The 15548-nt window shown below is 40.6% G+C and overlaps 1 protein-coding gene across 2 annotated transcripts in view; it reads left to right on the top strand.

The window, feature by feature from the left end:
• The first annotated feature begins 2125 nt into the window (after nt 1-2125).
• Nucleotides 2126-15548, top strand: part of TESK2 (testis associated actin remodelling kinase 2) — a 76364-nt gene continuing 62941 nt past the window's right edge. The window contains exons 1-2 of one of the 2 annotated variants that reach the window (XM_071436601.1): nt 2126-2327; nt 9923-10223. In XM_071436601.1, the coding sequence (XP_071292702.1) occupies nt 10005-10223 (219 nt within the window). In that variant the 5' untranslated portion in view covers nt 2126-2327; nt 9923-10004. Of the gene's footprint in view, nt 2328-9922; nt 10224-15548 lie in introns of those variants that run through there. The other variant, XM_071436602.1, reaches the window with a different exon arrangement.

Below are 15548 nucleotides of genomic sequence, written 5' to 3'. Positions count from 1 at the left end.
CGCAGCCCAAAAGCAGGAATTACACGTATCTTGCTTGGGAAACAAAAAGGAGGTAAATTGTTTGATGGGAAACGGGGGAACGATAATTCATTTGCGTAGTTCTGGGATCAGTTCCTAAAAGGAGCGGTAATCAAAACCTACCAGCAGATGTCATCTGAAAGCCAACTAATAGCTCCCCAAACAGCAGGGACGAGGATATCGGGGAACAGGGAGATACTGTATGTTTTTTTTTTTAACGGGGTACAAAGTCGCAGGGATCACTGGACCCTGACATGAAGGACCCCAGAGCTGACTTTACAAAATCTTGCTGAGATAAATCCCAGCAACATATAAAGCATTGAAATTTAACTTTAAAAAAATCTAAAGAAAAAAATCTTGCTAAACCCCTCTATTCTGAGATTCAATTCTGCTTGAATATAGAGAAAAGAGACTGATGGATCTGGGTAGTTCCATCTGCTTTGTTACTCTCTAAAATATGATGGATATAACAGTAATAATAATTTTTTGAATGGCTTAATTACCAAAGCTTTGCTGCACCCTGTGTTTGAGCTGTCATTAGAATAGGTGTTTGCAGGTGGTTGATATTTAACATTTGTGAGCGTGGGAAAATTTCCTGTGAAGGAAATTCTGGAGGAAATTAAGAAAACAAGACATTTTTTGCCCACACACAAAGTACTTTCAATCTGTTACCTGTGCAAAGGTAATAATAGCTTTTGTAGTTAAACATATGGAGAAAGTTTCACTGTAAACTCTTGATTGAAATTCTGAGGCTAAATTTAATCCAGACATTGCAGAATAGAGAGATTTTAATCCAACTGTGTGGAAAAGTCTCAGTATTTAGAGCTGGTGCTAATGTGTCCAACATCAAATTCCCTCAAGCTCGTTTTAGATCATGCTGAAAAGACTAGATGTAAGATGAATTATGAACTATAATGAGAAAACTTATTAATAATATGGTACAGCAAAGCTGAGTGACACATTCTTGCCTAAGACCCTTTCTAGTTACAACTCCTCTGGTTTTTAACTGTTTGGGATTTGGTTATTCTATCCATAACTGTATAGTAAATGAACTTTGTTTGTTGAAGAGTTTCAGTAAAAATAGCTCAGCCTCTGCCAAAGATGAGGTCAGGGAAAAAATCAACCTCTCGCCAATGTAAACCAAAACCAAATCCCCCTCACAAATGTTTAATGAGATGTTTTAGTCCTGCCGTGCTTTGGAATGGATACTTGGAATCTGGCACAGCGTCGCAGCAGGAGGAAAGTTGTCTTTTTCCATACCTGTTACAGGCTGCCTACATGCGGATAAGTGCTAATTTGAAAAATAGCAGTTTGTATGTGAAAAATCCCAGGTTTATTTCTTCCTGGCAGCCGAACCCCCAGAATATCTGAGCTGGATTAAGCAGGTTCCAGGCGGGGACCGGGGGTGCCGAACCGTGTGACCGACACCAGGAGCGGGGGAAGGCAGATGGGAAGAACCGGAGGAGTAAAGGCTGAACCTGCACGTCCTGGAGAGAGGAGGAGACCAGAGGAAGGGATGGGGAAACCCAGCAGGGGACGGGCAGTAAGGGACAATAACAGCAGGGCTGCCATCATGGAGCCCAGCCGGGGCCACCGCGGGTCGCCTGCGAAGGGCTCAAGGATGGGTATGGGACGGCGACCGGGGACCGGGACGAGGACCAGGGCCAGACTCGGGACGTCCGAGTGCCCGCCCCACTGACAGCTTCAGCCACCGCCCCTACAAACACCCGCTGATTGGCTGTCTCGCCCGCCCATCACTGCCCGCTCTGCGCTTCTACTGGCTAATTCTCTTATTTATAACCCGCCCTCAAGAGCTGACCAATGAGAGCGAGGCGCCCATAGCAACGCCCCCTCTTCTTCCTCCCGCTGCCTCCCGCGCGTCCCTCGGGAGTTGTTGTCTCTCCTATGATTGGTTGAACAGCGTGTCGCTCAAGAACCTACGACCAATTGGAAAGGGGCATTCACGCGGACTACCTGCGAATCCCTCCGCCCGGCTTCCTTTTTCCATTGGTCGACAGGCACTGTCCATCACACTTCGCCTAGCGCCGATTGGCTGGTGCGGAGGGGTGGTTCCCGGCCGGTTCCCGCCCCGGCGCTGTGGGCGGTGGCGCTCGCGAGGAGGAGGAGGAGGAGGCGGAGCCGGCGGTCGCGGCCCCGGGTCCCGCAGCCGGGCTCCCGCCTCACATGGGGCCCCCGCGCCGGCCGCAGCGGCGGGGCGGACCCGCGCCGGGGTGCTGAGGGGCCGCGGCTGCGGGATGCGGCCATGAAAGCCCGCGCCGCCCGCGGGCCCTGCAGGCGCCGCCGCTCAGGTAACGGCCGGCGCGGGGGCGGTGCGGGGCAGGTCCGGGCGGGTCGGCGGCGGGGAGCGGGGCCGCTCCCGGGAAGGGGCTCCCTGCCGGCACAGGGGTCTCGCTGCCCTGAGGTGAGCGGGGCGTTCCGGGGAGCAGGTGCGCGGAGCAGGTGAGGGGCGGCGGGAAAGCCGCGCTCTGCTCCGGGGGCAAGGGTCTGGCAGCGCCCGGCGCGGATCTTTGCCCGGCCGGGATTGCCCTGGAAATGCTGGCTTTGCCAAGGGGTGCGAGGGCTTGGCTCGGGTTTTACTGTTTAAGTGCAACCCTGTAAGAATACGTGAATCACGCGTTAATGACAGCCTCGAGTGTCCAAGTGTATGTGCGTGTATGTTTGCTTTATGGCCTTCAGGTGAGACGTGCTCTATAAATGTAGATGGTCACTCTTAATGTTATATTCCTTGGAGGGTCTGGAGGGTTTTTGCTTCAAGTACGGGGGACTTTCCACTTGTGTGTTCCTGTAAGTGGTGCTGTAACAGTTGAAAGCTACAATTTCAAGAGTATTGAATTGAATTGGAAGAGTACTGAGTTGAATTTTTTTTAAAGGTTTCTGTTTGCCCCTCTAAAAAAAGCAACAGCTAACATTTAGATTAGTTTATGAGAAGCCTTTGTGCTTCGATTGGTTTTTTTTGTTGTTTTATTTTTTTAATGGAGATCAGAGTTCTAGCATATTTTATTGTCTGCAAAATTAACAGACTTATAGTTCCATGGACTTAATTAGGCAGTGGAATTTGCAACCTAAGATAAGAATTTTATGAGAAACTCTGATGTGCCCTGTGGACTAGTCATAAACCTTTCCATTTAGTCATCATCCTTGGAAATTATTGTTGCATGCCAATAAAAATGTCATTTTCTGATTCTTGCAGTGTTCAGCTGTAGACATGGCTGAGTAATTCCATTGTCCGTTTTGGTTTGTGTAAAACTTTCATGCAGAAAGTACCTTAAACTGAGGGTGAAGTGTGTTCCCTATACCTGGTGACAAGTGTGTGCTCTCCTGTGTTTTTTGCTTTGATTTGTTTTGTGGCTTTTCATTAGGATGAACAGCTGGCAGCTGGGACCAAGCACAAATTAGGGCCTACAGAGCAAGCCTTGCTTCAGGTCTTCATATTTTTGTGACTGTGGAAGGACAGAGTTAGTTCACAAGAGCTGCTCTGGTGGCACAGGCCTCCTGTAACTTAGTTATACCCTCTGACTCCAGATATTTGCTTTTACCATTATAATCCTTTATGCAAATGGTTTCACAGACTCATGAAAGAAATGCAAGGTTGAAGGAGGGGTCTGTTGCTTTGGTGTCTGCTGCAGAAAAGAATGAAGCTTGTGGTTCACTTGCATCATAGGTTCCCTTTCTGTATTTTTCCTGTAGCAGACAGCCACGAATTTGCACAATGGCAGAGCTCTTTGCTGTGTCCTTGCAGTGTGGCATCTTGCAAACTGGCACAAAAATAAGAGCTCTGATAGGTAAGATCAAAAAAAAGGTCAATCTTCATAATTTTTTCTTAGAGCTCTTTTTCTGCTTATTAGTTCCCTAACATGTTCATTTGGAGCTGTGTGTTCTTCAGTAAGTCCATCTAATAATCAGCAACTGTATCACACTGGCTCCATCTGTTGTCTGTTGCAAAGTCTTCTTTCTGACTTAGATTGTAAGCTTCTTTTCATATGATCCTGTCACTTTTTGTTAAGTTGAACACATTGCTGTGTGGCTAAACCACTTTCTGGTGTGATTGTCCTGTTGGTTGCACTGGAGAAATGTAACAGCTTTTGCAGCCAGCAGTGGAGCTGCTTGAAATAACTTTGCTTTTGATGGCTGACCTTGTACACTCCAGGTCCATGGCTCTCATAGTATGAGTTATGTGTTTTCCATTGTACAGCAGCTTCACATTGGTTTGTAAATACCAGCAGACATCAGTGTCTGCAGTACCTTAAGAACAATGGGTTTGAGAAGCCCTGTTCTCACTTCAGAAAGTCATGAATTAGTGAAGGCCATGTTGCTATTCCGTTTGTGCAGCTGCTGCTGCAGTAAACAGGGTACTCGGTGTTTCACTGTGAGGTGCAGCCAGTAACACAGCCTTGTGCTTAGTAAGGGTAGCCTACAGAATGTCTTCAGTATTTGTAGAGATGATACTTTAAGCTGGAAAATACAAATATTGGCTGCCTTGTGTGGGGTGCATAAATATCAGATTGTGTCCAAGAGATGTCAGTCAGGTATGAAATTCAGCCTGTTCACTTTGTCTTCATCCCTCTTTCAGGCATTCGTGTTCTCTTCCCTTTGCTGTTCTGGATTGTCTCACTGGCTGCATTGAAACAACAAAAGTTGTTTCCAGTCTCATGTGAAACCCTCAGTGCTAACAGAGCTGTCACCTCACTGCAAACCCAGCAGAGAGGCTGGGGGGTAATTCCTAGATTGAGATGTTACAATACCTGTTGGTATTAGAAGGCTTTGATTCCCTTTCTTTTTATTAAGAGCTCAGCAAATGTCAGCCTGCTGACACCTGGAAGGCATGAGCAGCTTCTCAGTGTCTCTGCTGGGCTCTGTTTTGTTAAGCAAACATAATGTATTAAAATTATCCATTTGAAGCAGCAGCTGTGTCTTGTACATGATCTACTTGAGTGCTTATTTAACTCCAGCGATGCTCTGTACCCAGGCTGGAGCCTGTCTGCACTGTGTGTGCAGTGAAACCTGTGACTGAAACCAGGCTAGGACAGGAATGGATTGTTGCGAGCTCCTTAGTAGAGCTTCAGTTTTGTATTGTAATTGGACCCTAGAAAATGCTGGTAATTACTCTGTGGGCATAAGGATCAAGTAGTTTTCTGTTTGTTTGTGAGTTTTTAATATTCTCCCTCAGTTATATTTGCCTTCTAAATATGTGCTAGAAATTATGCCTATGCCTGCTGAAAATATTTTTAAACCTACAACCTTGGCCCTGAATCCCGAGCTCTGCAGTAATAGCTGGTCTCTCTCTTACTCATTTCAAACTTGGCTACGGTCACAAAATAAATGAACTGTTTGTTTCAGCTTAGCCTCTCGTGGAGGTTTGTTTGCATTATAAAACCATGATGCAGTTCAGCAGACTTCCAGTTTCTGGAGTGGTGCAGTAGGGCTAATGCAGGTCTCTTCTGAGGAATGTCAGTTCTAGTTTGCAGGAAGCTTATGCTTTGACAGTACCGGCTAGAGCTGGGAATTATCCTGTACAGGGCAGATGAAATGAAAGCAAAATGTCATGTAAGTGAAAACAGAAAGTATTGGGATTTTCATGTTCAAGTGCACTGTTGTAACTAAGACTATAAATTGAAGCTAAAGACTTGTTCCATAAAGTAGTCAAAAAGACTTCAGGTTCAGGATGATCTGGGCCAAACATAACCCAAGCTCTGGTATTTGTAGTTACCTCATCTGTAAATATTTGGTATTGTCTTCCTCTCAAGGACAAGAAGCTAAGTTATGGACAAACCAAGGAACTTTCCTCTGTTAGGGGAGCAGGTGACAGCAGCTGAGAACAAAATTATTGAGTGCCTGGTTCTTTTTACCTGTTCAGTTTAAATCCTTGGGTTTCATTTTTAAGCATTTTTTCCTTGTTTTTATATTTTTTTTTTTTCCTCCAGGCTAAGGATCTCAGTCAATTCAGTCTTTGGAAAAGTTCATTCTTTATGTTTCTTTGAAGCCCTTCTGAAATTTGCACAGTACTACAGTGAAGTCTGCTTCCCCGTTGAGTTATTATTTTGTGGAGTGACACTTGCCAGCATCATTCCTTTAATTCCTTTATGTTTTTGTAGTGCTGGCTGTTGAAGCTTCATCAGACTACAAGTTTAAATAGTTAACTCTTGGCAAATGACTTTTTATCAAAGCTTTGGCATCTTGTTCTTCAGAAAACCTTTTCAAATTAATAACATGCTTCTGCCAGATTTATTGCTTTCCAGGCTGAATGCCTAGCGACGGTCTCTGTGTCTAAAAATGGTTGTTGTTATTAGGGCCATCTTTTAGGAAATTGTGAGTTTGATATTTGAGTGCAAATATGCACATATTTATAAAGATACTGGGGACAGAAAACCTCTTAGTAATGAGTTGAAATATTTTTTGGGAGGATCTTGTTTTATACTCTGAGGTATAAAAGGGATACTGCTGAAGTCGAGGAGCCTTACCCATTTTTATACCTATGAAGTATAAAATGTTAATTACTGGCTAATTATGCCACCTGTTAGTTTGACACTGATGTTTAGGGTGTAACTTGATGTGCTCTTGTGGGGTTTCCATCTTTAAATAATTGCAGGCTCTGGCGCTGGTTTTGAAAGGTAAATCTCTAATTAACCCAATTAATGCTGATAATAGTTGTATTTATAGTAATTTCTATGATTAAACAATCAATGCATTCATTCAGCAAAGAAACTGATTTTAATATAATATTAATATGGATTTTTTTTTCCTTCAAGGTGTGTTTTGGTTAGCAAAGAAATTAAAATGTAGTAGGGCATGAAATGTATTGAAATTGTGCTTTTTAGAAATGTGAGAAATGGCTGAATAGGGCAGATATGCATTTTGAGAGGTGAATTTCAGAATTACTTTGTTCTTGGCATTTTTCCTGAATAAGGGTGGCAGAAAAATTGTTCTGGAAGGAGAACATTTATTAGGAAATGTGTTTTCTAGTGTGTAGTGTCTTTTAACTATCTGTTGAGCACAGCTTAAGAGTTTTTAAGCTGAACCTTAATATGAAAAAAACCACCCAACAACCTTTTAGATGGTTACAGGATTTACAGGATAGTCTTGGATTCTGTTCATTGCACTTTAATTAACCATACAAGGTAGTAAATTAAAGTACCTCAGACTGACTTGACAGTCAATTAAACCTTGGTTGATTTCATTGACAATGTGATCATTAGTGTAATTGGCCAAAATGACAGGAGGCCCACTTGGAATTGTGCCCACTTGAAATTTTCCTCTAATTCTGTGTACGCAATCCTGGGCAAGATAATGGAGCTGTATCCTAATATTTTCCAAGGATTTTGTGTAGCTGTCTGGAAAGGTAAACTCTAGCAGGCAAAAATGAAGGAATGGGTTACTTGGGAATCCAGATGGCAAAACCTTTTGGGGTTTTCTTTTGTGTGAAGTACAGTGAATTGCTTCTCTCGTTGTGGAATTTGTACAGAGTTTTGCAAAGTTCACCATGTGATTTCAATCAAAAGGATGTGTATATGTGTGAGGGAGATTTTTTTCCTTTGTTAAATAAATGTAAAAACTGTGTTGAGGCCATCTTCTGTTAATGGTATCTGGATACTTAAGAGATTTAGGCTTTTCCTCTTGTTTAATACTTATCTAACTTGGTCTGTCTTCCTCTAGTTAAAACAACAGCAGTCTTTCCTATGTTTTTTTCATTTTTTAAATCTTACTTTGCCTGCGAACTTCTAATCTTTAGTTGGGTTGCAGTGTAGATGTGTTTTCTCACTGGATTTATTCTGGAGTTCTGCACTTTGTGTGGAGTGGTGATCCTGTGGTACCCTGTGGTACTGGGTTGTCAGGTTGTGCATTTCTGGGGGCAAATGCTTGCCTCCTTCCATGGAAAGTGTCTGGTGCATGTGGGTGCTACTCTGATGGAAATAAGTTGTAAAAAATTGTTCCTTGAATTACACTAGGTTTTCTGGTCAGTCTTCAAAGATAGCATCTTCTGATCCAAAAAATTAATTGTTAGTACCATGGTTTCCTCTTTCTGTTCTCCTTCCATAGACAGTTCTTTCTTTATCTCTGTGAAAAGTAACCAAAATATAGCTTGTCCTTTTCAGATCAAAAGGAATTATTTAAGTGGGCCTTGGAAGCTCCCAGGCATCTTGTCTGTAGCTGAGGAGATTCTCTGGGCTATTTTTCTCAGGGTTTATCTTCCTGTGGTGCTTCTGTGCCTTTTCCAGACCCTCAAGGCTCCTGAGTCAAGAATACGAGATCACAAACTGGATCCTGATCTGCTGTGTTGGCCACTGTAATCTGAAAAGGGCAGTAAGGTTAGGCATGTGGGAGTCTGCATACAAAATTCTGTAGGGAATCCATGGTGTGGGATTTGATAGAGATTAAATGTTCATATTTGTGCCTTGGTAAGAGTCCCTTATACCCACTGACATCCATTTAGAGAGGTGTTAAGATGTTTGAAATAAACACCCTTCTTTTTTGGAGCGGACAACCTCAAATTAATTCCAGACAGTTCAGCAGAGCTTATTTCTGTAAGCAGGGGAGGACTGTGTGTTTGCCTGATGTGTTGGCACAGCCCATCTCTAAAAGATACACTGCATGCAAAACATGGGTATAGCAGCACTGCTCTGTTTTCAGAGGACAGCTGCTGTGCCTCTGTTTCTGAGATGCTTTTCAAATGTACTCTATTGTTCAGGTTCTGTACATCTTTGCAAATAGAAGTGTAATTGCCTGCTCTGTGGTTATTTTGCCCACCTTTTAAAAAATTATTTTATTGTTTCCTTCTCTTCCCTCTGGTTTTTCATTCACCCTTGGTGAAAAAAAAGTATCCTCTTTGTGACTGCTCACTTTGTTCAGGCCTTGTAGGTGTCACCCAATTGCTGTAAATGAACAGTGAAGTTTGGAGTAGATGAATAACCTCCTAAGTCTAAGATTTAAAGAAAAAAAAATTAAAATACCTGTATTTTATAATTAAAATTTTAAAATCCCAGTATTAAAATACCTGTCAAGTTTGCCAGTCCAAGCTGAATTTGATGGGCTCCAGAGTCATCCTGATTACTTCATCATCCTCTTAAAAAGAGAAAAAATTATTAGTCGCCCTCCTTTTCCCCCCCTTTTCTCCTACTTGGCAAATGTAGCTTGTTTCCTGTGTTTTCAGTTGAACTGAAATTAATATAGCTTTAAAAAAGATCTTTGTGAGGAAAATTTGTCTGGCAGATTGTTATAAGAATACTTTGAAGCAGGATTGTTGGGTTTTTTTATTAATTTAGGGGCTAGGTGTTCAGTGGGTATAACTTTGTGTTCCTACCAGGTAAGGAATTGATCTTGGAACTCATAGCTCATAAATGGAAGCTTTAAAAACAAGTTTTTGATGCTTCAAGTGAATAACTTTCCTTATGCTGATTGAAAAGTTTTAAAAAATTTTTTTTATACTTGGAGATCCCTTGTTCACTTCTGAAAGTGAAATAGTTTCTTGCTGTAGCAGTAGATTGGTCACCAGCTACAACTGAAGTAGAATAAAATGTTACATTTTATGGGTTTCTTCGGCTCCTTTGCTTGCTGTAGCAACCAGAATTTAAGTTAAAAAAAGAAAGGGTTGGGGGGAGGGAATGAAAGTTGTTTGTTACCAGTTAAGTTTTGAGTTCCAAGCCTATTTGTCTCAGAATAGCCAGAGCCTAGGGTATTTCTATGAATCTAAAGGGAAAGTTCATTAGCTTGCTGTCTTAACTCTTGATATTGTCTGATGGTTTGTTTTATTTCTTTGTTTTTTATGCCCCTGCTTGGATATCTTCATTCTGTTCTTACTCTCTTAAATGGGTGTAAGCTTTGTTGAAGTCCTATCAAACTTATTAGATACCTCCACAATAACAGTAATCTCGATTTTTTTGTATTTTAGAATCCAACAAGAGTAGAGAAGACAGCACATTACCTAAGATGTGAGAAGTCCTCCCATAGTGAAATAAAATCTTGTTTTCAAAATGGACCGAAGTAAGCGGAATTCAATAGCAGGATTTCCACCACGCTTGGAGCGCGCTGACGACTTTGATAGCAGCACTGGAGAAGGGACTGCATCCCAGCTAGGAAGAGTTTGTACCTCTTCATACAGAGCCCTGATAAGTGCCTTTTCCAGACTTACTCGTCTTGATGATTTCACATGTGAGAAAATTGGCTCTGGTTTCTTCTCTGAGGTGTTCAAGGTGTGTGTTTAGTTTTTTTTCCTCTCAGTGTTGGTTGCTTCATGTTTGATGATGAGAATGTACAAGACTGTCAGGCAAAGTACCTTGCACTGAAGTCAAATGATAGTCCTTGTATTTGCTTCACTCAAAATGGGTGAGTGATGAAGAACTTTCAGGCTCCAAATATTTCTTCAATCACTCTTACATCTGGTTTTTTGTCACTTATAATTTATTTGAGGAATTGCAGAGCTTTTTGTAAGAAAGAGAAAAAGCTAATAATAATTGCTTTATTTTTTGACCTCAGCCATGTATTTTTGCATTCATGTAGTGTTAAACACTGATGGCTGTTGATTCTCCCATATGTAAGTGTAAATGTCTTTAATTTAGCTGGTTTCTTGGTTTTGTGGGATAGTGCACATTCCTTTGGTAGTCTTTGCCTCACAACACTTAGATGCATGTGTTAAGGAGTTCCATACATGGTTGCTGAATTTGGAACGACAGATTTTATCGCACTGAAATTACAATACAATTAACTGCTCTTCTATTTCCTTTGCTGCTTATGCCACACTTCTAGCTCCAATAATCAGAGATTGGTCTGAAGTAAATAATATTAATGAGAAAATCTGATGTTGTCAGTGGCTTGTTGCTATGAATGTGGGACATGGAAAAGAACTTTTTAAAGCAATTTGACAAATGCAGTTTTATAGTGCTGGTAGTGTTTCTGCTGCTCTGACTGTTCTGGTAAGGTTTATTGTAGAGGAACAGGACATGGAGTTGTCTTTCAGGCATTGAAAAAATAGTCTATTTCCTTGTCTAGTTCCTGACTTTGCATGGAGTTACCCTCCACACAGTTTTCTGGCATTTCACTGAAATGGAAACAACCTTACAGTATATTGTGTCCATTCCATGACAATTAATCTGTTTTTCTTTATTGAAGTTAAACCAAAAAACTTTTTATCCAGTTTTATTGCTGTAAGGAGATACCTGCATTAGAAAATGGAAATAATTTTGATATTGCTTTAATACCCAAAGGTATTGAGATCTCCAGGTATGTATTTCCTCTTGTGTAAAGGCAAGTCACTCCATGGAAGTTTTTCTGTTTAGCTAGATATAGGAAATTTTAGTTTTCACTAACACCAGTTTTTAATTCTTTCAAATTGCTAGAAATCCTGAATGAAGAACTTTATTCAGGGTGTGTAGGAGACTTGGTGTAGGACATTTCTTTATAAAGCCAGCTTTTGTAACAGTTGAAAACAAGGGTTTGTTTGGTGTTTTTTGGTTGGTTGGTTTTTGTCTTATTTCCCTGTTTGGAAAACTTTCTATAATGCATTTTGTAGCAACTGGTTTTGTGTGGAGACATTTTCTAATGTTAAATGCTTTAAAGTTCTGTATGTTACTGGAATTCATCATTACAGTTTCTATGGTGAAGCTGCTGTGCCATATATAAAGGTACCAATAGGCTTGGGTCGTGTCTAAATAACTAGGAAATAACAGACCTCAGTTACTTGTGAGAATTTCAGAATTCAGGTGGAGGGAAAAAGGTAGCTAAAAGTAAAGATGAATTTCCAGTATTCATAGTAATTGATTATTTTGAGAATTTGTTGATTGAGAGAAATTCCTGATAACCAGTTTTTTTTTTTTATGTACATAAGCAAGTCCTCTAATTCTTTAAAAACCTTCCCCTGCTATTCTCCTTTGCAGTGAGCTAAAGTAGACATCCCAAGGAGTTGGATCGAGTTGGTGGCATTACTGTGTGTGGGAGCTGTGGTGGTAGTCTGAGTATCTGGTGTCTGTTTTCACAGAAACAACCACAGTCCCCCTGCAGGCAGAGACTGAGTGATAAACTCTTTTCTTTTGCATCAGTTTCAACCAGAGCTCTGCGGCTCTGGCATGAAGGGGTGAGGATGCTTTACAACTTTATCACAGGTGCAGTTCCAAACTCATTTAAGCAGGTTTCTGTTTTGCTGCTTTGTCAGCCTGACCACCTCTGTCATTAATCCTGCTGTGCTGATGATCAGATTTCATGTGAGAACCTTGATGTGCTTCCAGTAAAGAGAGCCTCGTGGCTTGACACTGTTAAATTTCAGTCTGATCTGCAGGCTCACAGCTAAATGATTGAAGTTGAGAAAAATCCAGGGTAGTTCTAAACTTACTGTGTAAGTCATTTTGCAAGAGCAATGAAGCCTTCCCTTTAAATGATCAAAGGTGTCTCAAAACCCACCACATCTCCAGAGCTTTTTCATTTGCCTATTGTTTTGTATCATACATTGGGCTCACTCAAGCAGTTTAGCAAAGAATGCTTGGACTATTTTAAGGGTTTGAGATTTTTGTTTTGCTATGCAGTTGACAATTTTTTTTCAGTGATATCTTCCCCTCTATCCTTTTCTGTGGAAACTTCTTTTAAAATATAGTCTATTGTGGTGGTTAGAAGTTGCCTTCTCTTAACTTGCAAATAAGAGTATGTTACAGCTCAGATGTGTGTATTAATGGTCATATATGCTATGAATGATCTTTTAACATTTCTAATGCACCTTTATTCACAAACATATTAAAATCTGTGGTTTATTCAGAGTATTAAACTAGTGTTTTGATTTTGTTAACCATGACTATAACACTTTGAATTCATGTTTAACTGAATACCAGGTGTTATGGAAACTAGTTTAGAAAAACTGAACTTTGCCAAAATATCAGCAATCTAGTTTGAAGCAGCTGACTGACTAGTGCCTGTTCTTAGTTTCAATGGCAAATGCAGCACCCTGAGGTTTACTTTTAAGATCAAGCTGGGCAGAGACTGTTTGTATAAATAAACAGCCATGATCCCAAACCCTCAAACTGTTGGGAAAACCAGCTGATGAAGCTGTACGGAATTGTGGGGGAATCCAAGCATTATACTTGGATTCTTGGATGCTTGGATTCAATTGAAGTATTGTATTGGATACAATATGGATACAATTGAAGTATTGTATTAGGAAATAGTTACTATTAATTATAAAATGTGTGTTTGGAACAGCAGTCAGACTAAAATCCAGGATGATCTTCTATTCACATGTACCTTCAGGTTCAGTATTAAGTATCCAAGTTGCTGTGAATTTCCTTCAGAAGTTTTTTGTCTCTGCATTCTGTAGCTGAACTTTTGAGAGAGACTGGAAATACTTGTGACATTTCAGTGTTAAAAATTGACTTTTTGCAGTTTATTTGTGTACACATAAAACAGGAGTCATTGATCCAATATAGATTTGTACAAGGTCAGGTATAAATACAAAGAGAGGGCATCGTACTTTTGGATGTCTTAACAAGATGGGTGGTGGGTGCAAAAGGATCAGTATCCTCAAGGTGTTTGTGCTGTATGGGCTTATACTGTGAGGCCTCCTCTTTGAATACCCTGGAGTGATGGTCCCCAATTCATTAATTAGTTGTTAGTCTTTATTTGTGTGGTCAAATTAATGTTCTCTGACTTTCGAAAGCGCTGACTGATCAGGAAAGGTGTGCCTGTCCAAATACGTACCTTGTACCTGAGGCTGGGATCCTGTTTCTAGTATTTATTTAATGTCTTCAGGGTGTTTAGAGATAAGCAGCATCCAACTGTCTAATGTGAAAGGGGAAACGAGGCTGGAGTTGTGCTCACAGGTACCGAGAAGAACACATATATAATTCTTTTTCTCAAGTACTTGTAATGCACTTAGGATAAAACTGGTAATTCTGTCACCTCTAAACATACAAATAATAAATTATACTAGATAGTGTATCATTTATGATATTGTGTGTCATGGGCACATTGTCATAGTGGTGGGCTTGATCTCTGGAACATCTTGTTCTAGGCTGTGGGAGGTTTAAGAGATATTTATTACTGATCTGGCTTTCCCAAAGTGACTCAATGGAAAGTTTTTTTTTTTGTACTTTGACTTCGTTACCATTCAAATTAACATTTCTCTCTGTGTTTGTCTGTGATTTTGCAGGCCTTGAGGAGTCAAGTGCAGAAATGTTTAATGTCACTTTCTTCTGTTGCCTCTGACCTAGGTTTGACAGGGCTTAACTAGAATAACAGTGCAGAGTAGGAACAGAACAGTGGAGTAAGTGAGGGATTAAGTCATGAGATTTCAGACCCAAAAGTTGTGAGAGGTCTCCTGACAAAAAAAAAAAAAAAGAGTATCTCTCTTGGTGGGCATGAATATCTGTATCATGTTATACTTTGCCTATAATGTCTTGTAGTTGAACTCTGTGTCTAAAAATAAAGGCATTATGAACTTCTCAAACAGTTAAGGCTTGGAAGAGTTACTGGATCATCTACATACACTGCCACATCACCTGAGGTCTTTGAATTTTATCAGTAACTGGAACTTTGTCTGGAGCATATATTGACACCACATACAGCACAGGTACGCCTCCCTTGCTGGTTTTTAAATTCAGTTCTGAATTGGAGGTCTCAAAGACAATACCATGCCCTGGTCTTCTCAACAATAGCATGTAAAAACCATCCTCCAGCTTTGTGTCACACTCTTAAAATGCACATCACTTGTTGCTATCATGGCACATTAGTACCTTATGTTTGATGGGTGTGGACTTCCTGTTCTGTAGCCTTCAGTCCTTGTTTGCAATGAAGGATTGCATTTGGGTATGTTGATTTTTGCTCAGATAGATTTAAGATATGAAGTGGCCTTCACTAGTTAGTGAAATAACATGAACAGGGTAATGGTCCAAATGTAAAAGTTTCAGATTTTTCCTAAGTGGCAGCTTCCATCAGGAGGAAGGCAATGCAGAACATTGAGGTAGAGGAGACCTCATTTGGTTCTTGAGGAGACTCCCCTGTCTTACCCTGCTTTGTCATGTCCAAGTTATCTTCAGCTGGCCCTGGCCAGTCTGTAACACATTGTAGTCAGTTCTGGCATGGAGTCTGATGCCTTACAGAAGTCCATGTATATTGTTATTGCAAAACATGTATATATTTTGCTTAATCAATCTTATTACCTAAATTGAAAATTAATGTAAATCTAGGCAGGCATGTTATGAGAATTACTACAGTATCCTTAGCTAAGCCAGGCATAAGTATTTCTGCTCTCTTCTTGGCAGCTACTTTTGGCTTGTCCTTTAAACTTCCATCATAAAAGATTCTACAGCCTCCTTTGGTGTATCCAGGCTATAATTTATTATTTTTAAATGATCCTTTTATAGATAGAACCTCCCAGTTTGAGTTGTTTCTACAGCTGGTCCTTCCTATTTGCTTATTGACTCTACTAGCAACTCATTACTGACAGAGGTTTCCATTTTCCTGTGGCATTTAGTCAGAAGAGTAACATGTCTGTGAATGTGTGGAAGGAGGGAAGCAGATATTTGAGTAGTTATAAAAAT

Source organism: Agelaius tricolor, unplaced genomic scaffold (assembly GCF_023055355.1).
Source record: "Agelaius tricolor isolate 1412-34295 unplaced genomic scaffold, bAgeTri1.0.p SCAF_11, whole genome shotgun sequence".
NCBI lineage: Eukaryota > Metazoa > Chordata > Aves > Passeriformes > Icteridae > Agelaius > Agelaius tricolor.
Note: the sequence above shows the minus strand (reverse complement) of the source record. Positions and strands in the feature narration are given on the sequence as shown.